The following is a 26,982-nucleotide window of genomic DNA, read 5'->3' on the forward strand; positions in this document are numbered from 1 at the left end:
CCCCCGGGCCCTGAATATTGCTGGAGCCCAGGCACCACGGGCCCATACAACTCACCGCCCCTGTCCCTAGCCTCTGTTTGCCAGAAGCTGGGAATGGGCAACAGGGGATGGATCACTTGATGATTACCTCTTCTGTTCATTCCCTCTGGAGCCCCTGGCATAAGCCACTGTCGGAAGACATGACACTGGGCTAGATGAACCTTTGGTCTGACCCAGTATGGCCGTTCTAATGTTCATACAGTCTGCATGTGCTACCTGTACAACAACTGAAGGTGCTGAAACAAATGTGCATTTCATTCTCTCCTGGGACACTAGGATTTGTAAAGACAAATCAGCTGCTTCAGTAAAAATTGTGATTCCCAGCCAAAGCTATCATAATAGTCTGGAATACTGCATCAAATCATGTCTGTTCTAGCTGCAGCATTGGAAAACACTGTGCCCCCTTTGTTTAAACTATCTGATCTATCTTTGTTAGCAGTTGTCTTGGATTTTGGTGACTTCCTATGTGGTTGTCAGCTGGTGATTTGCTGCTGATTATTCTGATTTATCATACTGTGATTGCCATCTTTGCCAAGGGAGTCCTGCTAAATCTGGACAAAGAGTTGTGTATGATATTCCTAAAACTCCATTCTTCAAAAATATGGACTGTGCCAAGTTTTTTGCCAGAATACCTCAGGTTCACATTAGAGATGGGCATTAACCAAAACCTGAGATTTGAACAACCTTGAACTTCACCAGACTGTTTTATGAGGATTCTGGAAAAGTTGCTATTGATGGTAGCTGGAACACAGCATTACATAAAAGAATTAAACTGGTTCTTAAGAAACTACAGGGAAACTCCCCATTGTATGACTGATATTCTGCCAATGCCAATATTATGAATTAATTTTCTTGCAACAGCCAAACCAAGCTCCCATGACAATCAACGAAACAAAGACTTTAACAGAAAATGCAGAGGCAAGCTGAAATATATAGAGACTTTTGACCATCATTATTAAAGGCTGGGGGTAAAGAATTTGAACACAGAATAAACTCTCCATGCCCTAACTTTAAGTCAAGTTTTCAGATAAATGGAACCATAATCACAGTCCAAGGGGTGACCATACGATCACTGAGAATATCTTCCATTTTCAGTTAATGCCCACACTATGCTAGATCTCCAACATCCTGCATATGAAGAGACAATATTGACAACACTGTCCTAATTAGCTTACCACCTAGACCATCATCTGTTCCAGAATCACATTTGATGTTCCAAGTGCTTAATGTTACCCAAAATGGGATTGTGAAAATTGTTCCATTTATTTTAAGGCCCTTGTTACAAGTTCATCTTGTTTCCTACTTGGGAGATATTCCGTGTTCATTTGTCATTATCTTGACAATGGATGCTTGGTTCCTAGATGATGTGATATCCACTTTTTGTGTGTTATTACCAAAACAGCTGTTTCCTCTTACTCTGGCTCAAGTTTTATGATTGTTGATTTTGTTTTTTATTACACAAGGAGTGTAGTACTGTTCATGGACCCAATCAAAAGGGAAGCCTGTGTATTTTGAAAAGTGCTATAAAGTTATTTATGGTAACCTGATAGGCAGTAAAACCTGATAGGCAGTAAGATCCTCATTGTCATGATACCCTCCCAATCCAGCTTGCTTCATAAGAAGTGTCATCAAACCAGACAATGGTTCAGGAGTGTTACAGGTGCCACATGATCCCAGGGGAGTTTCTTCATCTGCTCAGGGAAAAATAGAGAATGCTCAGCTGGATCCTATCAAACCTAACTCCTTTAAGACAGCTGCACCTTGTATGTAATCAAGAGGCTTAAAAAGAAATAGCAAGTTTCCTTTCAGAGAAAAAAGAGACAGGGAAGTCTTTAGGTAAAGGAAACGATCAAGGTACTTCTCCTGGACTTCTAGGGACTGGGCTGTGTCTATCTTGGTGAAGTAATGAGGAAAATCTAAAAACTGTTTTATTTCTGTTTACCGCTGATGATTTAAATAATTAACAGAAAGTTGGGAGAGAGGGGGCTGGACTCTTCTCCCCTCCCCCATCTCAGAACAATACATGTGAAAGTTTCTTGGAGGAAGAAAGACTTGAACCGGACCATGATAGCTTGAGAGATGTAGGTAGATTGTATGTGCCTTGTAGATTTAAAAATGGTTATAACCTTTGTCACAGTCACATCACTGAATCCTTCTGAGAACAGGACAAACTTGTATTCATTTGCTTATAGTTAGCTTATTTGTATATTTTTATTTTGAGGGAAAACACTGTTTTTTCTTCCACTCTCTTCTTGAGAAAGATGTCTCTTCCACTGTCGTGGAATATCGCTGCCAGCGTTATAGTCTCTTGGGGCTATTTCTTGGATATTTAGCCTCCTGAGGAGAGCTAGCCTTACAGTTTTATACGCATGTTTTTTCCCACTAGAAGTGAGTCACTGATCCCTGCAGTCTCATTACCAGACACAGGAGGCTCCTAATATTATGATCTGGAGTGAGAGGTTTTTGGCTTGATGCATTATTAATCTGTGGGGCCCCTGCAGGGTGTAAGATATAGTGCATGGGCTTGCAGAGATAGTGATATGATAGGAGACCTCCCCAGTTAGGATGGCTAGATGTCCTGGTTTTATAGGGACAGTCCCGATATTCAGGGCTTTGTATTATATAGGCGCCTATTGTCCCACCTTCCCTGTGCAAGAAATAGTTGTTGCATGAAATGATCTATTGCTTTGCTTGTATTTTTGTGGTCTAGTGCCTTGACACCATTTTAGATAACTGTTTCTTTGCTCCATGCAAAGACTACACCTTATGATCATTTCATTAGTGTATTCTAGACTCTCGAAAGACCCCTTCCCATACTATTCAGCTTTGCGACTGTCAATGGAAGCTTTCGGGTAACATCCACATGTGGACCACTATGTTGTGGTTTGGTGTTCAGGTACCTGTTGAACTGGTGCAGCTACAATACTCATGGTTTCTTACCTGCACATAGGAAAAGTCATTGTAGATCAGTCGTGGGCAAACTATGGCCTGTGGGCCGGATCTGGCCCCTCAGGGCTTTGGATCCGGCCCGCGGGATTGCCCCCTGTGGCGCTGCGGGCCCCGCACCGCTCTCAGCAGCGGCCAGCCCAACGTCCCTGTGGCCCCCGGGTCCTTGCCTCCAGGCACCGCACCCCGCAGCTCCCAATGGCCGGGAATGGGGAACCACGGCCAATGGGAGCTTCGGGGGAGGTACCTGGAGGCGCGGCAAGGGCAGCGCACCCGGAGCCCTCTGCCCCCCCTCCCCCAGGGGCCTCAGCACTTCCTGGAGCGGTGCGGGGCCGGGGACAGGGCAGGCATGCAGGGAGCCTGCCCTGGCCGCAGTGCGTGCAGCTGCCACCCCGGAGCCTGAACCCCTCCTGCCCCCTGCCCCCCCAACTCCCTGGCTGCACTACGCACCCCTCCTGCACCCCAACTCCCTGCCCTGAGACCCCTGCTGCACCCTGCACCCCTGTGCACCCCAACCCCCTGAGCCCCCTCCGCAGTCTGCACCCCTCCTGTACCCCTGCCCTGATCCCCCTCCTGCACTCCGCACCCCTTCTGCACCTCAACCCCCTGCCCTCAGCCCCCTCATACACTCCACACCCCTCCTCTGCCCCAATCCCTTGCCCTGAGCTCCTTCCTGCACACCGCACCCCCTCCCACATCCCACACTCCCTCCCGCACCCCAACCCCCTGCCCCGGCCCTGCATACAATTTCCCCACCCAGATGTGGCCCTCGGCCCAAAAAGTTTACCCACCCCTGTTGTAGATGGTCTCGTTCAGTCTGACCTGAACTAAAGTTATGCTCTAATGCTTATAGTGTGAATTAATGAATGCAAAGTGTTGCAAGTTCAAGGAATTCTAGGCCAGAGGCGAGGCACCAAATTGCAGTTTTTACAATGGATGTGAGATAGAAAAATGTCAAGGGAACAGGGTATGTCTCACTCCCTGTCTTCTCTCAATCATATACAGATACCCTGAGGTACCTGTCATGAGTGTTGTCACAGGGATCATCCAGTAGAGGGAACTTCTTCTTAAACACTATTTAACCAAACCAAACCAAACCAAACCAAAAAACAACAACCTGCAAGTGGCAATTTCTTACTTTGAGCTATTTAAATGCAGTGCTTCATTCTCCAGTGCTGCAGATTGTGTAGATGTTACAAGCACTGTATTCATTTACATACAAGAAATGGAACAAATAAAACTTGTAGCATGCAATGAATCTGTAAGGCTGGTTGCTGCAGCATACTGAGCCACTTCGGGTTTATTAAAGGGGTGTACATTTGATCACTGATACTGCTACTCCTTTGATGCAAACTAGTAACTATTTTAGGCTCTCCTATCGTGTTCATCACCATAATAACAGAATGTTTCAGTATATTTACAGATGGTGAACTGCAGAAGAAAGAGGTGAAGTGACTTGCGGAAGATTACAAGAAGGCTGTGGCAGAGCCAGGAATCTAACACACATCTTGTGGTCTATAGTCCACTGCCTTAATGGCAAGACTGCCTCAAATCTTGTGTAATCCTAGAGCATATCTCAGCTCCAGGATTGTGAGGGGAATATTTTCCCCTATGTACAACATTAAACAACTGGTGCAGTGGGCTATGAAAGATTTTCACTTTCCTCTGAGGTATCAGCCATTGCTGGGACAGGATATGGGTCTTGATAGGCCACTTATCTACAATGTATGATCCTAGATGGACCAATGAGCTTCCCTGAACTTGTAGGCTATGTAATCATTTGCTCCTCAGAACCCACTCCTACTGTGATACAAAACATCTAAATACTTCCTGTGTGGGCTTGGTCAAGTCACTTCACCTCTCTGTCCCTCAGTTCTCCCACCTGAAGAAATGGGAATGACACTTTGTGCTTAGCATTTTTCATTTATTGATTTCTTTGTGTAATTTCAGAATTTTAAATAATGAATAAAAGAAAATGTATACTAGAACGTGTCCCCTCCCTCTTCTACACCCTTAGCCTAATGTTTGTCTAAAACTGTAAGCTGTTCATACACAGACCATGTCTTCCTTTGTTTGTACAGCGGCTAGCACACAGGGTTCTGCTCCTAATTAGGGTCTGTGGCTGCTGCTTTACTATACATATTAATAAATTGTACAGTAAAAATAATTTTAAAGTTGGAAGTAATACAGTGTACACCAAATTGAGCAAGGAGACTCATTGTTTGTGTAAAGTCCTATCTCCCCCCCACCCCATGTTCTTTTCTTAGTCATGCCAGGTATGTCTCGCTAGTATTTTGTAAGCTCTGGAGTCACGGTCTGTGTCTTTAGTCTCTATGTGACATGTCATACATGTCTACTGTGATATACATCTGTTAATCATCTGCATAGGAAAGAGGTGGTTAATATACTTACACAGTAAATCAAGAACTAGGTTCAATCCCCAGCTCCTACAGTTTTCCTATAGTATGACATCTTATGCAAGTTGCTTAGACTTCAGTCCTGCAAACTGCTCCATGTGAGTGGACTCAATCAGCACCATCTTACAAGATAATAAGAGGTGTTTTTTCATCCTTACCACACCACTACATGTTAGAGATGAGTATTCTCCAAGAGTCTTCTGGGAGAGTGTTGAGGAAGAAACTGCTTATATTTGGTAGGTTGGGGGAATTCATGATCTATGAGGAAACATGTATGTGTTCTTTTTATTTAAAAAGGAGAAAAAAATTACAACCCTGGATCTGAACACCACCCAGATTTTGGGGTAGTTTAGGTGAGGATCAGAACTTCTGGGCTAGGGACAATCTCTAATTGTGTCTTCAGAAATTCCAAACTATAAACTTCAAATCCAGGACTCTACATATTTCCCTATATCCAAGTGCTCACAGCATAGACTTTTCAAGAGTTGTGGCAATGTATTCTTGCATATCTGAGAATATAACAGAGCCTGTAATGTTAGTATGTTTTTTTAAAAAAAAAACACTAACTAATGGAGCTATATAGACAATATTTATGTGAATGATGACATTGTTTCTTGTACCATCACAGTTTCAAAGAACATATGAGTCTCTACGAAACGTGTCTAGTAAATCTGAACTACAGAAAACCTACCAGAAGCTTGGGAAAGATCTGGAAAATCTAGATTATTTGGCCTACAGACGTCAACAGGTAAGAATATGGAAACTTAGTGGTAGGGCACAGAATCTCTGGGTAGAGAAAGATGCTTTTATCTATGGGTAACAGATCACAGGAATAAAGGGGAACAAGAAAACTTTTTATCAATACATTAGAAGCAAGAGGAAGACCAAAGACAGGGTAGGCCCACTGCTTAGTGAAGGGGGAGAAACAGTAACAGGAAACTTGGAAATGGCAGAGATGCTTAATGACTTCTTTGTTTCGGTCTTCACCGAGAAGTCTGAAGGAATGCCTAACATAGTGAATGCTAATGGGAAGGGGGTAGGTTTAGCAGATAAAATAAAAAAAGAACAAGTTAAAAATCACTTAGAAAAGTTAGATGCCTGCAAGTCACCAGGGCCTGATGAAATGCATCCTAGAATACTCAAGGAGCTAATAGAGGAGGTATCTGAGCCTCTAGCTATTATCTTTGGAAAATCATGGGAGACGGGAGAGATTCCAGAAGACTGGAAAAGGGCAAATATAGTGCCCATCTATAAAAAGGGAAATAAAAACAACCCAGGAAACTACAGACCAGTTAGTTTAACTTCTGTGCCAGGGAAGATAATGGAGCAAGTAATTAAGGAAATCATCTGCAAACGCTTGGAAGGTGGTAAGGTGATAGGGAACAGCCAGCATGGATTTGTAAAGAACAAATCATGTCAAACCAATCTGATAGCTTTCTTCGATAGGATAACGAGTCTTGTGGATAAGGGAGAAGCTGTGGATGTGGTATACCTAGACTTTAGTAAGGCATTTGATACGGTCTCGCACGATATTCTTATCGACAAACTAGGCAAATACAATTTAGATGGGGCTACTATAAGGTGGGTGCATAACTGGCTGGATAACCGTACTCAGAGAGTTGTTATTAATGGTTCCCAATCCTGCTGGAAAGGCATAACGAGTGGGGTTCCGCAGGGGTCTGTTTTGGGACCGGCTCTGTTCAATATCTTCATTAACGACTTAGATATTGGCATAGAAAGTATACTTATTAAGTTTGCGGATGATACCAAACTGGGAGGGATTGCAACTGCTTTGGAGGACAGGGTCATAATTCAAAATGATCTGGACAAATTGGAGAAATGGTCTGAGTTAAACAGGATGAAGTTTAACAAAGACAAATGCAAAGTGCTCCACTTAGGAAGAAAAAATCAGTTTCACACATACAGAATGGGAAGAGACTGTCTAGGAAGGAGTACGGCAGAAAGGGATCTAGGGGTTATAGTGGACCACAAGCTAAATATGAGTCAACAGTGTGATGCTGTTGCAAAAAAAGCAAACATGATTCTGGGATGTATTAACAGGTGTGTTGTTAGCAAGACACGTGAAGTCATTCTTCCGCTCTACTCTGCTCTGGTTAGGCCTCAGCTGGAGTATTGTGTCCAGTTCTGGGCACCGCATTTCAAGAAAGATGTGGAGAAATTGGAAAGGGTCCAGAGAAGAGCAACAAGAATGATTAAAGGTCTTGAGAACATGACCTATGAAGCAAGGCTGAAAGAATTGGGTTTGTTTAGTTTGGAAAAGAGAAGACTGAGAGGGGACATGATAGCAGTTTTCAGGTATCTAAAAGGGTGTCATAAGGAGGAGGGAGAAAACTTGTTCACCTTAGCCTCTAAGGATAGAACAAGAAGCAATGGGCTTAAACTGCAGCAAGGGAGGTCTAGGTTGGACATTAGGAAAAAGTTCCTAACTGTCAGGGTGGTTAAACACTGGAATAAATTGCCTAGGGAGGTTGTGGAATCTCCACCTCTGGAGATATTTAAGAGTAGGTTAGATAAATGTCTATCAGGGATGGTCTAGACAGTATTTGGTCCTGCCATGTGGGCAGGGGACTGGACTCAATGACCTCTCGAGGTCCCTTCCAGTCCTAGAATCTATGAATCTATGAATCTATGTGTGCCATCATTCAGGGAGACAAATTGATATGTTCTCTGTTTTACATTAAATATGAGTAACCTTGTATTAGGTGACTTTGGATTTCAGCATAAGTCTGTTCCACTTCCAGAACTGACACAGAGAAGGGGGTAGGATTTAGCAGGGACATCAAGCATCTAAAGGGTGTAAGGTGCCACTATAAAACAATAAGTAGTGCATATAGATTAATGGGTCATAAGGGTAGTTTGGCAAAGTCACTGTGACTACTCATGAAAATAAGGTTCTGACAGGGAAGCTACAGAAAACTCCAGGGTTCCATGGAACACCTCAGAGCCTTCTGCAGTTATTACAACACAAAGTCTTCTTATATACCACCTGACATGAAAAAGAAACAATAGTTTGCTAAGACAGAACAGTAATTTGGTATCATGTGGAAAACATGAGTGCTGTATACTGGATAATAAAGTTTATGTTTGATAATAAAGTGATTTAAGTTCTGACCTGCACCCCTAGAAGTTAATGGTATCAAATCTTGATGTACATGACTGCTCCACATAAACAGTTAATGTATTTTAAATTCAAAATCCCAAATTAATTAAAAAAAAATAATTTTCAAGATTAGATCCCATATGACTTAAATTGGACTACTCACATGCTTTATATCAATCATGTGCAAGTGATTGCAGGATCAAGGTCAAAGACAATTGTTAAACTGTATATAGAGCTATTTTCTATAACCTTTCCATGACTGATTTAGAAACTTTAGTTTTCATAATAGCTTCTGTAGTTTTGTTCATATTTTTGCAACCTTTTAAAATCTTTCTGAGCTTTTTATATTTGGTAATATATTGAAGGAGTGGGATAATGGTTTTATTTTAGTTCTGATCTTTTAATGTTACCACTAGGTGTCAGCGTTGTCAAATTTACTTCCTGACTTGTTTCAGGGAAAATCAGTTACAGTATGCGTTTAAATAAGAAAATTGATTAGATTGTTTAAAATTTAGGAAAAGGTTCAGAGGCTGATTGTATCTGAAAACATGAATAACTTGTTCTTGTGTTGGGCAAGGCAAGGAGCAAGTTGCCTGGGTGTGTTTCACTATGATGATAGATGGTGTTTCCTAGTTTGACAAAACAGAAATGTTCGCAAAATTGTATTGATTTTGACAATTTTCCATGAAAGAAATTTCAAAACAAACTTTGTGTGTTGGGAAAAATTTGACTTTGGAATTCTGAAATTTTGTTTCAAATTTAAGTTTTTTTCATGTTTATATTTTTGACATTTTATGACATGGCAGTAGTAGTACTGTCAAACTGTTCCATTTCAAAACAAACAGAACACACTTGATCTAGAAAAGATGTTCATTCAGTACCTGCCGCCTTTAATGTCTTTAAAAATAAAAATAAAATAGAAATATTTCAACTACTACTGACATGTCATAATGACATAAAATAGTAGTAGTGCATAAAATGCACAACTGACATGTCATGAAATAATGTAAAAATATAAAAACTGAGAACACACAATCCACAACACATTTTTTCCAAAACAAAATTTTGATATTTTTTTCTAATTGAGAATGAAAAACTTTAAAATGTCAGAATCTCACATGAGATGGAAATCCTGTGTTTTGACCAGCTGTAGTGAGATAGTATACAGATTTTGTGCCCCTTTGATATAAGGCCACTCAATAGCTAGAAGGTGCGGTTTCTAGTAATGAATAATGTCTGTTTCCACTTCTAATGGGTTTGCTATCTGATCTCATAATTTATGTTGAGCATAATAAAGGTCTCATCTGTAAGGGCTCAGGGAGCATATCTGAGTGAGATGAGTGACTATAGAATTGGCACCTTCAGAGTAGAACTGCACTTTAATTGCAATTATCTCTTTACTCTGAATTCTCACTCTTTGCCTTGCAAAGTTCCATTTAATGTCACATAATAAATCCCTCATTCCCTAGCAGACTCTTTAGTTACACACTTCATTTCTCCTTGGGTTGGCATTTGGTTTCTCTGCTTCTCTTCTATTCACAGACCCTGGTTTACTCTTGCATTTCCTGGAATCTCCCCACAGTCTCTGGTCTCATTAGTCTGTATTTCCAAAACATTTTGAGACTGTCTTGCCACCCTTGCCCACCAGTCTGGGCCACAAGCATCTCCTCAATATCCTTTCCTGCTATCTTTCATCTCTACATTTAATTTCCTTCTCCAAAACTACGTCTCTTATTAAAGATATTAGTCATAAAATGTGTTCCTCATTTCAATCGGAGAAGACCATTGCATAAAGGGTGAGGGTGTACATTGCACCCCTTTACCCAGCACGTCAAAGATTTTGTCCATATTTGTACATTTGAGTTCTGTTTTTTGCGTATGCTACTGCTGAACCGGTTTCCATCAGCCAATATAACATAATTCTTGGTAGGATTTACAGGAGAACCTGCAGAGTGAGAGCTGTCTAATCTCCTACCCACAGAATACACTTTGATTGCTTTTTGCCTGGAAAATAGAATAGTCTATTTGGGAAGAGGCTGCCATTAGAAATCAGACCAAACCCCACAAGTTCAGACCTGATCAGAATCTGAACTTCTTCACATTTAAGTGATATTTGAATCTAGTTTTCCAGTTCAGGTCCACTTCTAATAGCTAACAGTTTATATATCACTCTCAGTGCTGTAAAACGACACCCAGTCCTGTTGGTAAGATACTGATTCAGTGATTCTATTGGGGGAATGAACCAGAAGTTCTCTACAATATGGAAATTAATCTTCATGAGGTACAATAACACAGAAGAACTTTCACAGTGAGACTGATGAATCTTTCTTTTAAATTTGCTTTTTTTTGGTCTGCTTCTGTCCTTATTTCTTAGGAGTGAGAAAACCAGAGAAGACCTGTAATTGCAATATAGAAATGGAAACAATGATTTTGAAGTTTTTAGGACAGATACTAAAAAACAGCTTGTTTTAAGAGGACATTTGTAATGTCATTTTTTTTTAAACTGCCATTGACCAAACTACTTACGTTGCGATCACAAGGGTAGATAAAGATCAGGGTGCTAAGGTCTCTTAAGTGATATTTTCTTCAGAATCAGTCAGAATGTCTTCCACTTCAGGGTAGCTCTCTCTAAAGAGTTGATTACCTCTGTCAGCAGTGGACCTGGGAATTCCTCTTTGGCTTTCAATAACTAAGACAGACAAAACTTTTGGCATGTGCCAGCTCAGCCTTTCCTCAGTGCTTTCAGAATCTCCAATTTTGCAAACAGGGCTGAGCTTTGTCAAGGGAGCTGGTATGTGTGTCACTTTCTTCTCTGACATGATACTGGCCAGACAATCTAACTTCTTTGATAATTTCAGTGAGGGAGGTTGCTTTCTGCAGCAGGAGGCATTTGGGTTTGAGACTGCAGGAAGGCAGTTCAGGTTCATTAGCTGCCTTCCTACAGTGTAGCCTGAAGAGAAGGAAGGGTCTCCCAAATGCTGTGTTAAGTGTGGAATAAGTGTGAATGTCTCAGGAAATTTTGTAAGCATTCACCCTCTCTTTTATCGGACCCTGTTCCTACCAATGGTTCACTGGCCAATAATAGTGCAAGATCATTTTGTCACATGCAAATACAAATGGATATTATGTATTAAATTCAGTGGTACCTAGTATTTGTCAGATTGAAATATTATTGCAGCAGTTGATGTTCTTAATGTTAGTAATGCCTTTAGCATGCCTGTAGCACTGTTGGCTCAAATTCAAAGGAAGTTCTGTTTCTGCTCTTACGTCTCCGGTAATAGTGTAACATAACAGCTGACAACAGAACTTTAAAACGTAAAAAAAAAAAAAAAAAAAATCACACCATTCCGATATAGCTGTTAAGTTACTTGTTTGATTTTTCATTGTATGCCCTCAGGCTAATATGCCAGGAAAGAGCTTTTAAGATATATATAGAAAGAGAGTTAATTTATGATGAATTATTTAAATATGCAATTTTTATTCTTCATATCATGTACTGTCCATTCATATGTAAAGAAAGGTTTAAAAAAGGTTTCAGATAAAACTTGAAGCATTAATTATTACAGGAGATAATTTATAGCACACAGTAAATTACTTTGTGGGAAATAATACTTCCAGAAGATGGAGCAACACTGTCAAATTGTTCTTCATTTTTGTCTTGGTTCCAGAGAAGTGCATGATGTGCAGCACTATATAAGTTTTTATGTGCAAACAGGCCAATTTACTTCTTAAAATGCTTAATTTTAGACTGAAGGTACGCTGTAAAACTCAGACAATAGGAACAGTTTACCTTAGTCTTGAGATCCAGTATTTCTATTTGTTTAAAGAGAATAAACATACATTTTTCACTCTGCTTTTTCAGATGCATTCAGGTGAGGGGCAGACATCAAAAGATTCTGCACCTAGAACTGGGGCCAAATTTTCAAAAGAACTCAGCCCCCAACTGCTTTATATATGGCTTTGGTGATAGTATTATTGTGATATGCCCATTTCTGGGTTCAACACTCTAAAGAGGATATTGAAAAATTGGAGCGGATTCAAAGCAGAGGTACAAAAATAATTTGCCACCAGGAAAACAGGCATTACGATAAGACTCAGGGCACGTCTTCACTACCCGCCGGATCGGCGGGTAGCAATCGAGCTATTGGGGATCGACTTATCGCGTCTAGTGAAGACACGATAAAATCGATCCCTGATCGCTCTGCCGTCGACTCCGGAAATCCACCGCGGCAAGAGGCGGCAGCGGAGTCGATGGCGGCGCGGCAGCGGTCGACTTGCTGCCGTCCTCACAGCCAGGTAAGTCGACCTAAAATACGCAACTTCAGCTACGCTATTCACGTAGCTGAAGTTGCGTATCTTAGGTCGACCCCCCGCTGTAGTGTAGACCTAGCCTTAAGGAGCTCAATCTCTTCAGTTTCTTGAAAGAAGGTTAAGACTTAAAAATATCTACAAGGGGAAGTAGGTACTTGATACTAGGGGATTCTTTAATCTAGCAGACAAAGGCATAACAAGATCAAATGGCTAGGAGTTGGAAGTCAAAAAAGTTCAAACTGGAAATCAAGACTGTTTTAACAGTGGAGGTAACTAACCATTGGAACATCTTAGTAAGGGACTTTAAATCAAGACTGGATGTCTTTCTAAAATCTATGTACTAATACAAACACAAGTAAATTGGCTAGATGCTGGAATCACTGGGTGAAATTCTGTGGCCTGTGCTATCCAAGAGCCTGGAATGGAGTCCAGCCACTGCATAATTGTGGGGCCCTAAACACACGCTTGGGGAGCAGACCTTTCTGGAACCTGCTGACCAGCTGTCTAGTTCCTGGGGGTGCAATATCAAATCTTCAGACACCCCTGTATTTACACATACTCTCTCCCTGATCTCTACTGACAGGTGTGAAGCTTCTGGTTTACAGTTCAACTCTCTCCAGGGGCATGCAATAGTTGTAAAGTATATAACATGCCCTCAGACACTTTGCGCAAATCTAACACACTACTGCTCTTTTACTTAATCATAGAAAATATAAAACAGCAAACCCTATATGTGTTCACCCTCCCTTGGGGGGGTGGGAGGGGAGGGGGCATCTGAGTTTAGGCAGACAGGCAGGGTGTCCCTTATCTCACACAGGCAGTTACATGCAGGATGGCTTCTGTCATTGGGTCTCCCAGCTTCTGTGACCTTGCTCTCTCCAGTCTAATGCTTTGTGTTCCTGTCTGATTCCCCTGTTTCTGTGTGTTTCTTTATTAAAAAACCTTCTGATCACCTGGCTGTTTTTGTTCTGTCCCTGGGCAATTTACACTGCTCTTACCTTCTCCCCTCCTTCCAGAAGGCTAAGATGAAACTGTGTTTCCAAAGATGCAGCTGCTTTTTAGCATACTATTGTGATCAAAGGACCATCATTAATCTGAGGTACCTTCTCTTTGTCCTGTTCCAGGACATGACACCAACCTGCTGACCCATGATGGATACACAGACAAGCATTGCTGATACAGTAACTCCATTATATCAACCAATATTCATAAACTGTACAGACAGATTCCCAAATTGTCACACCTGATACCTGACTCCCTTTTACTCCTTTGAAATTCCCAGTCTTTGTTTGTCTAATATTTCTGGCATAAAGAACCTAGCTTATGTAAAGAAAACAGCCTGAGTTGTAAAAAATTTTGTATTTCCATGGATCTAATTTCTCATGATCCCTTCTTGGCATAGTATCAGCTCTCCACAGTTTATATATAATGTTCCATGTGCAGTAAGTATTTAAAAAAAGTCCAAGTTTGAAAGTCAATGGCAGTCAGGCACTTCACTGCCCTTTATGCCTTTGTAAAATCTCCTCCTCTAAGCAAGTGATCATTTTGTACCTGAGAAATTGGGCAAAATTCTGCCCTCCCTTTGAGCCACCAACATGACTAAAAAAGGAGGTATAAGAAATGAAGACCACTTTTGTACCTAAGGAACGAGTGGTTAGTACAAGCTTTCAAGAAAGGATAAGAGTGAGTCATTGTTAGAAGAAATCATGGCAAAAAAAATATGATTTTTTGGCCTCAGTTTTTGGAAAAAAAAACAACAACAGAGAAGAAATGTGAAACGGGCTTATTTTCTGGGGTTGGGGGAGAAGCTGTAGTGCTGAAATTGGGGTTGAGAGAGGCACACAAGGTTACACTAAACCCCTTCTCACAGCTGCTATTTGATAAAAGGAAAAGGACCTGAGGCGGAGTGGCGGGATACGGCAATGAGCTGAGAGAAAGGATTTTGGTGTAGTTTTGCAAAAGCTCAGTTGGGATTTGTTTCTGAACCAGTGACTTACAGAGGTTTTAATAAATGGTTCCAGTTTAGACCCATTTCTAAACAGCTACATTTAAAATCTCTGGAAGATAGGGATGGATAATACATTTAAAGAAAGTATCTAGGAAAGCTAAATGAAACTAAACTTGATTAAAACAGTAGAAAGGAAATGAGATCCTCAGTTAAGCATTAAATTACAACAACTGATGAACAAGTAATATTAAAATGGCATGATTTACAAAAGTGGAAAACCTCTTCAAGTATCATAGGACAGACTGATGAATGCTACTTTTTCTGATATTGTACTGTGTATATATCTTATTTCAATTTTTAAAACATAATGTTTACCTGTATTGCAATAATGCCTAAAAAGGCCAGAAAAAAATTTGTTTTGTGAAATTTTGAGGTTTCAAAATTTTAGATGTTTTGAGATATATTTAAAAAAAAGCCAATAGCTTGGTGTTTAAGCGCTCACCTGCGATATGAGAGACAAGTTTAATTCCCTGCTCTGATTTGAAGTAGACACTTGATGCTGGTTCTCCCAGATTCCAAGTGAGCTACTCTGGGGTGAGTGTCTCACCCTCAAAATTCCATGCTGAACCTGAGGAGAAAACTTCCTAACTCAAGTTTGTGAAAACCAATATGTTTCTGTGAAATGCTCCAGTTTTGACAAAACAGCATTTTTCAATAGGAAAAAAGCATAAAGTCATTTTTTCCAGCTAGTGCTACACACTATGCCTGGGACTGTACAAATGTGTAGTAAAACAGTCATCCTTGCACAGAGAATTTATAATCTTGGTTAATGACAAAGCACAGCAAATGGGTGAAACAAACAGGTGAGGAGAAGGGATGAGCATGTTTTTGCATAGACAAGCAGTGTATACAGTATAGTTCATTTTCTGCCTAGATGTTATCAAAAGGCAGCATTTCTTAGGCAGAGGTGATTTTTAAGGAAAGATTTGAAAGAGGATAAATAATATTGATTTATGGATTTTTTTTCTGGGGTGGGGGAAGGAGGGAGTTTGTTCCACACACAAGTGGCAGAAAGCACTAGTGTTTTAATGCCCAGTAAGAGCTGGCATCATAGGAGAACTGAGGTTGATAACAGGATAACATGAAATAGAGATACTAGCTATGTTCTGGTCTTTCCTTCCAATATCTAAAACACAATCTGCAATTACACTGAACTACTAAAATCCAATATGCCACCCACACCATCATAACTAATTCCCATCCCATATCTCCATTATATTGCAGTTAACAAATTCCCCTCATCCTGTCTCCTTTCCCTGTGCTTGCAAATAAAGACTAGTGGGGATGTATGTTGCAGTGCTGAAGCCTCATGGAGAATGCTGTAATGAGGGAGCTCCAGTTCAGTTGCTTTCATTGATTGCAACTGTGGCAGCATGGAACAAGGAAAGAGGCAGTCTCTCGCTGCCCAAACCAGTCTAGGCTTTTAAGTTTATAGGTAAAAACCTACACCTTGAATTCCAGTGTGAATCCCAGAGGCCCCAGGGCATCTTCTGCCCAATGCAAAAAAGTGCAGCTTCACGGATGGGCTGCCACATTTTGGACATTCAGCTTTTGAATGATGCCCAAGATGTAACCCCAGGTAGAGGGCATCACAGTTTTCTAATTCTGTGCCTTTGTCTGCACAGAAGAGCATAGAAAGAACCCCATTTGAAACAAAAAGTTGCAATTCCAGTACCAGGTGCAGATGGAAAATACCCTCTTCACCACATTTGCTGTCCTTGCCTCCAACAGCAGTCCATGATATGGAAAATTGATTAAGTCAGTGAGTAACCTGTGGGGTTGAGTTGCACATTGGATAAAGAGATATCTTGGTAACTGGAATCAGAGAGCAGTTGCAGCAGTGAAAGATGGACAGATGTGACTAGAAGAGAGCCAGTTCCACAATGATCAGTATTAGAACTAATTTGTTTTCTTGACATGCAACAAAGGGAGATGTGGTAGAATTTTTTTGGATGATACGAACATTGAAAGAAGGAAATATTCAGTACAAAGAGGGAGGCAATATAATTTAGAATGCCTCTGGTAAAGCAGGACTTCCATGCCCATTCCTGCAGCTGTGCTAAGGGCAAATTATTGTTGACTTCAAAAGGCTATTGAATTTTCCAGAGTAGGGACTATGAGATCAGGCTCTCTGTCAGAGGGATTAGAGGACCTAAAGAAAAAGTATTCTGTGATTTGTGAGCTTCAGGAGACGTAATGAGGCCAGCTAGCCCTAATCATAAGTAACAAGACCCCATGCTTAGATTGGTTTGGCAAAGTGACTACTTGATCTTCTAAATATTTTAATTATCCAGCCATAACTTTCTGCAAAAGCATGGAACCAAGTGCACAGTAAATCTTAAGTGGACTTAGTATATAGGAATAATAGGGTGGTGGTGGGAAGACACGTAAATGCTTAGAAGTGGATTTTGTGATTTAACTTACAGAAAGGGGAAATAATGAGTCTTGAGTGGAGAAAAATGCACAAGAAACTGGTCCTTCCCTACAATGCTCAGCGTGTCTAAAACAGTGGTCATTAAAAGATTTGCTTCTGATACAGCTACAGAAGGAAAAGTCAAGCTGAGATGCCAGACTATTGGTATTTCATTATGACTAATCCCCAAATACAGTGATTATTCTATTTCGTGAAAACTTTTATTAATTTGAAAAATAATTAAAAAGATGCAGAGGTCACTCAATCTGCCACTCTAGGCAAAACTTCAGTGTATCGCCCCACTCCTACCTCCTGGAACAGAGGTTCTTAACTGGGAGGGGAGGGTGGGACGGGGTATGGCGAGCCTTCATATACTTTGATCATTATAGTAGAAGTAGGGGGGCCCCCAAGTGTGAGGTGGCAGCATCGCTCACTCAGGTTTGGCCCAGCCACCCCTCCATCATTCCAGGACAAGCAGGGGGTGGGTAGGAATAGGGTGGCTGGGCCAAATTTGCATCTGCCTAGTTTGCTTATAGCTACAACAGCCCCTGAAGATGTCTATCCAAAGCCTTAGGCACTCTACCCCATTAGGAGTAATGTAAAGTAAAAACATGTTTAATGTTCTTAACTTCTAAGCATATGAGGTATTGCACTGAAGTGCTTAATCATGTTTGTAAGTGTTCACAGGAACAGGATGTAGCAGAATTGACTCACCACTCGCTGCTCCTTTGTGGCCAGCTATGGCATCACAGATCTCTTGCTGGTCTAGTGGACCCTGCCAACAGTTGCTCTAGTGCTGTGGTGGTTTCTCTGCCTGGTAATTCAACCCTTCAGCTGGGTCTCCATCTTTAGTTCACCCCCAAACTAAAAGTCCAAAAATGTCTAATAGAAACAAAAATTCTTCCGCCTTCTTGAGGGCTCTTTCTCAGCCAGTCTTTATCTCAGCCTGCTGCCCCCATGCTGGGCTTGACAACCTTTACAGTTGGCTTGTATGCCCTCTTCCTTGGGGCTGGTATGGCAACCCACTCCTACCCTTGATTCTGAGTTCCAGCCCAGAGACCTGTATTGAACAGCTAGGGTCTGCTCTTTTACCTTTGCTGTGGTTTTTCCCTGGGTCACTTCCTACCTCCTTTTTTTCAAGTTCCCTTCTGGGTCTCCCAGTCACTTCCCTGCTTAGTCAGGGTCTCTCCTAGGCCATCCTGTCTGGAGCACTTGTTACTCTTCCCCTGTTTTAGTCAGGGTCCCTATGGATATGTCTATATTACATTGTAAACCTGGATCTGTGGGACATGGGCTTGTGGACTCGGTCTCTCCAAGCCCCAGCTTGAGCATTCACATTGAATTGTGAAGCTGGGCTTACAGTTGCTGGACCCGGGTTTCACAGTCATGCTAACAGTCCATACTTCACTACGCAGACCTTCTGACTCTGGTCTGTGGCTTGAGCTGCAGCCATGCTGCAAAATGCTAGGGCTTAGATCAGAGTCTCTGATCCAGCTCCCTAGTGGGGTCCTCAGGCCAGGGTCATGAGTGCTTGCTGACCCAAGTCAGACTGATTTGTGTGTGGACAGAAGTGGGGCTTGGGCTCAAATCTGAGTTGGAACTCAGGCTTAATGTGTAGTGTAGACATGCCATCCTAGACCTCCCTGCCTGGAGAACTTTCTTTGTTCTCTTGTGCATGGCGCTCCCACTACAACTTCTCTGAGCATCCTGTCTACCTCTCCCCTTTACTGTTCTTTCTGAGATGAATCAGGCAATTCACCATATGTGTAGCCCATAGGGCTAGCTTGCCTTTATTGTGTTCAGCAGTAATGCAAGGAACCTACAGGTCAGTATCCTGTAAGACATTAGCTTAAGTAAATTAGCATAAGTATAGTTAAGTATCGTAGGCCTGTGACCTTTGGCACATGGAAGTGATAAGCGTAAACTGGCTTAAGCAAGAAGTGATGGGTGTGATAGTGAGTAAAAATAGCACCAATATGTTAACCTATAGAATAAGTACACCTCAATATTATGTGGGTGAGGAAGTTAGATTTGGGCATAGAAGGCTGAGCATTAGCATCAATATTCATAATTGTGCTCAGGTCCTATAATAAGGCAAACCACTGTGAAGAGGGAGCTTTTGGCTTTTCTGTTATTAGCTTTCCACCATTTTGACCCTTCAGCTCTATTGTTGGGCAGTGAGAAACCTGGACCATCAGACTCATTTGGCATGCTAGAGACAGAGCTGGTCCTTTGTCTCTTACCACCAGGTCCTCAGGGAGGCATGTGAGTATGCAAATCTAAGAGCTTTTGCAAAGAATACCACAGATATCACCAATACTGTATTATTCCTATCTCTTTATGTGGCTTGGAGCATTTCTGGCTTTATTCCTTATTTTAATAAAGATCTTTAAAGCTTTCTTTTGCCCTCAGTGTGAGTGTCCTTACCATAGGTCCCGAGGGTCCCTGTAAGATATTGACCTTATTGGGTTTAATTCTGTGCAGCTTGATTCTGGGACATGAACCTTCTGATCAATTGGCAATTAATACAAATACTATTAACCTTGAAAAGGGATCAGGCGAGAGATAGGGCTCATTCTGGAATCGGGCTGGCTTAGCCCCAGGCTCTCCAGCTCCTGGGGCAAACCACCCTGTTATGCCTGGCTTTAGACTGAAAGCTCTCTAAAGTAGGAACTGCATCTTTCTAGGACTTCTGTGAAATGCCCAGCCCTCTTCCGGGTTCTATTAATTATATAAAAGTTTAACAAGACACTCTGGAGACAAAACAGTACATTCAAAAATGTCATATATGGCTTACTTCTAATAATACAAAAATGAGAGATTTAAATATATTACCCAAATTGAATAAAATTGAAAAATAAACTAGACTGGTTGGTTTCACTTTTGCTAACAGCCACATTTGCTTTTTTTGGTTTGGGCTCACAGCATCGCATATGGCTGTTTAAATTCATCCTATTTCCATTGAATTTATTGTAAAAATTTCCATTTATATTGGGTTTTTAACCCATTGCCACTTTTGTTTTTAAACCTAAATTTTGGTCTTAAACTGAGTTGACAGTAGTTGTTTAAAGAAAGAAGCATTAAAAAGAAAAGAAGTTTCATTCAAGCAGGCAAAATGTCGATTGAAATCTAAAAGATAGCCTTGCAGTTAGTTGCTTTCTTCATTAGAAGAGGGAACACTCTGAGCTAAGAAGGAGCCAGGTGCTAAAGGCATTATACTCAGAAAAAGAGTAGCTAATGCAGAGAATATGTTACCAAGGAGAACAGCTGGTATAACTAGCTTAAAAAAAAAAGAAGAGTTGGATGTTGTACTCTGTATTATTTCTATCTATTGTGTAGGTCTATACAGGAGTGGACTGAGATGCTCTTCTTGGCTTCTTTTCCCATCTCTACCAAACGGGTACACAGGCACTGTTGCAAAATGATGGATGCTCAGCTGTTTGTAGCCAGAGGTAGAAGCTGCTCTTCTGACTTGAAACAACTCCTTTGGCTTCAGCTTCTTATCTCTCTCACTTTGATTGGGAACAATTAAGTGAAGCTGAAAATGTCTGTTTCCAGGCAGAGATTAACACCTGCCCATGGTAGGGAACAAAATTTAAAAACAAATAAGAAACCAACTTTATAATAAAAGCTGACAGCAACCACTCCATTCATTTCTGCCCCTCACACCCACAAAAGTATAATATCTTTATAGTAAGAGATTCATAGGCAGGGCCGGTGCAACCCATTAGGCGACCTAGGCGGTCACCTAGGGTGCTAACATTTGGGGAGCGGTGACCGCGGCGGCCGGATCTTCCGCCACCTCTGTCGGGGGTGGCATTTTGGGGGTGGGATCTTCTGCCGCCTCTGTCGGGGGCGGCATTTCGGGGGCGGGACCTTCCGCCGCCTAGGGCGGCAAAAAAGCTGGCGGCGCTCCTGTTCATAGGTCAGTGGCAATTTGTGTGCACTTACCCCACTACTCTTGAAGAAGCAGCTCCTCTATTCCTTCATCTATGGAAGAAGTGTAGTTCAAGGTGATATAACATCTGGCCTGCAATTGCCCTGCTTGATGGCAGTGGAAAGTGGCCACTTGTAGTAAAACAAACATACAGAGAATGGAGGTTGTTCGTAACTCTGAAATGTTCATCACTCTGAACAAAATGTTATGGTTTTTCTTTCAAAAATTTACAATTTAACATGGACTTAATACAGTTTTGGAACTTTACTATGCAGAAGAAAAATGCTGCTTTTACCCATCTTAATTTAAATGAAACAAACACATAGATGGTGTCCTTACCTTGTGAAATCTTTTTTTTAAACTTTCCCTTTATATTTTTAGTAGTTTAACACAGTACTGTATTTGCACTTTTTTTCGTCTCTGCCGCTGCCTGATTGCGTACTTGCAGTTCCAAATGAGATATGTGGTTGACCAGTCAGTTTGTAACTCTGGTGTTTATAACTCAGATTCTACTGTACATATTTTTGTTTGGCAGCCTTTCCACCAAAGAAACCCATGTTCCTGAAGGGAAAAATGTACTATAATAGTTACTTCTCTCAAGGCCATCTAGATGTACTATAATAATACTATAATCAGATGTCTGATGAAGTGGGCATTCACCCACGAAAGCTTATGCTCCAATACTTCTGTTAGTCTTAAAGGTGCCACAGGATCCTCTGTTGCTTTTTACAGATTCAGACTAACACAGCTACCCCTCTGATACTATAATAGCTATTTCTCCCAAGGCCACCTAGACCCTTAACTTTAAGTTCTTTGCCTCTTGCAGTTGAGAAACAAATACTGTACTGAACTATAATGGGAAAAATTAAAAATGAACAAGAAATTAGTAAGTGTAGTTCAGTTACGAATACGTTTTTCTAGTTACCTTCAGTGCTATCTTCTTGACCCCCTAGTATTTGCTGATATAGAAACTGGACTTTGGCTACCTCATTCTCAAATGACCCATCAGCTCCTCACCAAGGGTACCTTGCACTGTTCCATAAATTTTGGTGGGGGCCGTGTTGCATAGGACTTATTCCAGTAGGGTGCACAACTTTTTCTCCTGTTAACTGTGCTGCACCATTTGTGATGGGTCTTGTGTCCCTCAGGTCTGATCAATTTCCTGATTAAAGCTGAAGGATGCCTGGAACTCTACTATGGGTGCAGTTGTCCAAAGGCATTATCACTACATTTTGATGCCTGACTATTTTTTTAGTATTTAGCAAAAAAAGTCTCGGGTTTAACACCCCTACCCTCCCCCGCAACCCTAAACAATAAAAAGATGCAAATAGGCAAAGATTTTTAAGAAAACAAAATGCTTAGACCAGAATTTTCAAACTTGAGTATCTAAAATCTCCTAAATCCATATGATGATATAACAGGGTACACTCACCTCTCATGAATGCCCCCTTGGCCAAATGTGTGTGCCTGCGCACACTCTCTCTCTCTCTCTCTCTCTCTCTCTCTCTCTCTGATTGTCCTTGCTCTGCAAAAGAGCAGGGCCCCCTCCCCAGAGACAAGGTCTTCACCCTCTTGGGCTTCTCAGCTACAGCTCTCCATCTGGGCCACTATAGTTCAATTCCCCCTCTGAGGTGCCTCAATGTCCAGGCCTCTTCCCCTATTGGTTGATGGGGAGTGAGAGGGACCCAGGCCCACCCTCTACTCCAGGTCCCAGCCCAGTGACCCTGTAGGTAGCAGTCATCTGCTGTGTCCCCTTAACTATGTTTCACAGTTTCTCTAATTCCCTGGGCGCCTTCCCCACAGCCCTGCACCATCTTCACCCTTAACTCAGGGCCTTGTCCTAATGGAGTCCCAGCAACCAGGTCAGGGCTCCTTCTCACTCTCCCCTGCTTCTTGCAGCACTGCTCTGTCCGGGTTCTGTGGCTCTGTCAGCCAGCCACACACCATCCACTCTCATACAGCTCCAGCACAGAACTGAACTGCAGCTCTTCTTATACTAGGCTACTGGGCCCTGATTGGCTATATCCCACAGGCAGGTTGGTGGACCCTCTCCACTGCCTTTTTTGGGGTGGGGTGTGGCAAGGCCATGAAGCCTCCAACAGGGGGCCTCAGAGGGTTTGATATACTCCATCACAGATGGATTTAGACAGAAAAATGTCATGATTTTCAAAGGTGCTGAGCATCTGTAGCTCACAACCTATAGTTGGAATTCTAAATAGAAATAACCTTGTAGAATAACAGGTGCTCTTGCTCTCACTTCTGCTGACTGGATTAGAGTGAGATGAAGGAATTTCTGTGGCTGGGAGAAACGACTATATTCCAGGAGACTTCAAACTCTGACTGCTGTTGTATTTTTATGTGGGGACCTCCATTCCTGTCCATTTTTCTTATGCACATGGCTCTATACCTCTGCTCCTCAGCTGACCTCTGAGTGGAGCTGTCAGGTAGAGAGAATGCAGTAAGATGTGCCGCAGTTTGGGGACTTTTACTCTGCTTATGACATCACATGAATCCTATCTAGTGGGAATTAATACACTTTTTTTTAAACCACCCTGTACAGAAACCAGATGATCGGTCAGACATGGTATTTTAATAGTTAAACTATGTATTTACTCTACGGATTAGAATTATTTTGAACAGCCTGTAGTTTTCTGAGTAAATATGTATTTATTAGAGAGGGGTCATTCTGATCTCCAGGGTATGTGATACATTCTTTAAGGGTATTTAAGTATGCTTCAGGAAAAGGTGAAGAATAAGAGGATTGAAAATTGGGAAGGTAAACCTAAAATGTGAGCATCTTTGATCAGATGATCCTTTCAGATTTGAAAAATATCTTCTGTTCTTACAGCCTTCTGTAAAAGATGTTTTTAATTTTGTATTTTTATTGATTTTGCAAAAGCAAAACACATTCTACTAAAAGTAATGATACACAAGGGTACATAAAAATAAAATAAGAAACGCAAAGGACTAAAATTAGGAATAAAACATAATTATAATAAACAGTCCTAGACAGTATGAAAATAAGTGTCCTATAAGTTGAGGGTAATGAACCAATGCATGGGTCTAGATCACGAACAATTAAAGTAAGAGTTACCATAGAATTTGGTGTGCTGAATATATTTGAGATTCGTGAGATGTAGAATTGGGTACAAATCCCCTTTTTTTCTTCAATATGAATAAATAAGGAGAATAGAAACATTTCCTGATATACCTCTAAGGTAGTAACATAGGCATCAACTTCCTGAGTTCCTCCCTGAGTTGCTTGACCCCCGCTCCACTTCAGGCCCTGCCCCAACTCCACCCCTTCCCCCACACCCCCTGCCCTGGAGCACCCATGGAGTCAGCCCCCTCTGGGCACTAACTCTGTTGCTTCCGACTTGATTAAGTTATCATCTGCTGACACATGGCACACTCATGAGAACGTTCCCCGAAGAAGAAGTGGGAAGAGGGGATGGGTGGGAAGTTAGGGATTGAAATCGAATGACATAACTGTCCCTGATGACCTGAGAGACCCATCGTTTTGTACAGATTGCCACCCAAACCTCCTGGAAATAAGGTAAGGATCTATACCTATTTACTCTACCTTGTAGACTAGTCCAAGATCCTCAACCATCACACCAAATCTGATGTCTCTATGTCTGACCCGACTATGTAGTTACAGAAAAGGGCAGGGAACTGACTTGTTTTTCTTATATCTAGATTTCTGAATTGCTCAGAAGGTCTCTGGTGATGAGGATGAAGAAGAGGAATATTGATTGATCTATATCTAGAGAATGAAGATTGAGGACAAAATTTGTTGTCTCCCTGATTGTAGGAGTACATAAACCCAATGATCTGACCATGGATCCCTAACCTTTCGGTGAATGTAGAGACTCATAAGTCTTAGTACTAAAAAGATTTTGATTGTCATAGAATCATAGAATATCAGGGTTGGAAGGGACCTCAGGAGGTCATCTAGTCCAGCCCCTGCTCAAAGCAGGACCAATCCCCAACTAAATCATCCCAGCCAGGGCTTTGTCAAGCCTGACCTTAGAAACCTCTAAGGAAGGAGATTTCACCACCTCCCTAGGTAACCCATTCCAGTGCTTCAGCACCCTCCTAGCGAACAAGTTTTTCCTAATATCCAACCTAAACGTCCCCCACTGCAACTTGAGACCATTACCCCTTGGTCTGTCATCTGGTACCACTGAGAACAGTCTAGATCAGGGGTCGGCAACCTTTCAGAAGCGGTGTGCCACGTCTTCATTTATTCACTCTAATTTAAGGTTTCGCGTGCCGGTAATACATTTTAATGTTTTTTAGAAGGTCTCTCTCTATAAGTCTATATATTATATAACTAAACTAGTGTTGTACTGTAAAATAAACAAGGTTTTCAAAATGTTTAAGAAGCTTCATTTAAAATGAAATTAAAATGTTGATCTTACGCCACCGGCCCGCTGCTGGTCTGGGGTTCTGTTCACCTAGGCCGGCAGCGGGCTGAGCAAGGCCTGCAGCCAGGACCCCGGCTGGCAAGGGTCCGGCAGCCAGAACCCCAGACCAGCAGCGGGCTGTGTGGGGCCGGCGGCCAGGACCCCAGACTGGCAGTGGACTGAGCAGCTCAGCTCACTGCCGCTCAGGGGTTCCATCCGCCGGCTCCTGCCAGCCGGGATCCTGGCTGCTGGATCCACTCAGCCTGCTGCCAGTCTGGGGTCCCGGCCCTCCCCACATACAGTGGGTACCTACCTTCTCCCTGGTTCTGGCCATTCTCTTCCTCTCTCTGCACTGAGCTGAGGGTGGCAGTGCACTGAGCACAGGGCTGGGGGTGAAGGGTCTGGCCAGGAGCTAGAATGAGGGAGGGGGCTCAGGGTTGGGGCAGGAGATTCGGGTGTGGGGCACTTACCTGGGCAGCTCCCATTTGATGTGAGGGGTGCAGATGGGAATGTGGGGGGTGGGTGCAGGAGCTCCCATTTGGTGGTCCGGGTGTGGGTGGGGATATGGCGGGTGCATGGGGTGTGGGAGGGGCTGGGGATGTGGGGCGGTGCAGGTGTCAGGGCAGAGGGGGGGCTGGGGATGTGTGGGGGTGCCAGAGTCAGGGCAAGGGTTGTGGGGGTGGGATGGAGGAGTCAAGCAGAGGGCTGGGTGTGTATGAGGGAGGTACAGGGCTCAGCGCAGGGGTCTGGGGTTTGTGCGGGGCTCAGGGCAGAGGGCAGGGTGTGTGTTTGGGGGGGTCAGGGCTCAGGGGAGAGGGCTGGGTGACTGCCCCCCTAAGAACTCCCAACCCCCCAGCTCCTTGTCCCCTGACCACCCCCTCCAGAGACCCCCCACCCTAACTGCCCCCCCAGGGCCCTCCTTGCTCCCTGTCCCCTGACTGCCCTGACCCCTATCCACCCCCCATCCCCTGGCAGACCCAGGGACTCCCATGCCCCATCCAAGCCCCCCGCTCCCTGACTGCCCCCTCCAGAGACCCCCCCCATCCAACTCACCCTGTCCCCACGCCCACCCCTTATCCAACTCCCCTGGCCCCGGACCCCTTACCATGAGGCTCCACGCAGAGCCTGATAAGCTGCCCCGCGGGAACGTGCAACTTCGGCCCCCAGAGCTCTGCGCGCGCTGCGACAGGGCTCCAGGTGAGCGGGGAGCGTCTTTCCCTCCCTGCGGAGCCAAACACTGCCCCGCGGGAGCGCGCAGCCCCTACCCCCAGAGAGCTGCGCGCGCGGCGGCAGAGCTCCAGGGGAGGGGAGAAGGTGCAGGAGGGGCCGGCAGCTTGCTGTGCTCCGGCCCAGGAGCGCGGACCCCGCGGCTTGCCGTGCC

At 42.9% G+C, this 26,982-nt stretch overlaps 1 protein-coding gene across 1 annotated transcript in view; it reads left to right on the top strand.

The window, feature by feature from the left end:
* Positions 1-26,982, top strand: part of CTNNA3 (catenin alpha 3) — a 968,742-nt gene that overhangs the window by 43,995 nt on the left and 897,765 nt on the right. Inside the window, exon 4 of the mRNA XM_029911396.1 lies at positions 6,031-6,150. Coding sequence (XP_029767256.1) covers positions 6,031-6,150 — 120 coding nt within the window. The remainder of the gene's footprint in view (positions 1-6,030; positions 6,151-26,982) is intronic.

This window comes from Terrapene carolina, unplaced genomic scaffold, assembly GCF_002925995.2.
Source record: "Terrapene carolina triunguis isolate 2854851 unplaced genomic scaffold, T_m_triunguis-2.0 Scaffold95, whole genome shotgun sequence".
In the NCBI taxonomy this organism is placed as follows: Eukaryota; Metazoa; Chordata; order Testudines; family Emydidae; genus Terrapene; species Terrapene triunguis.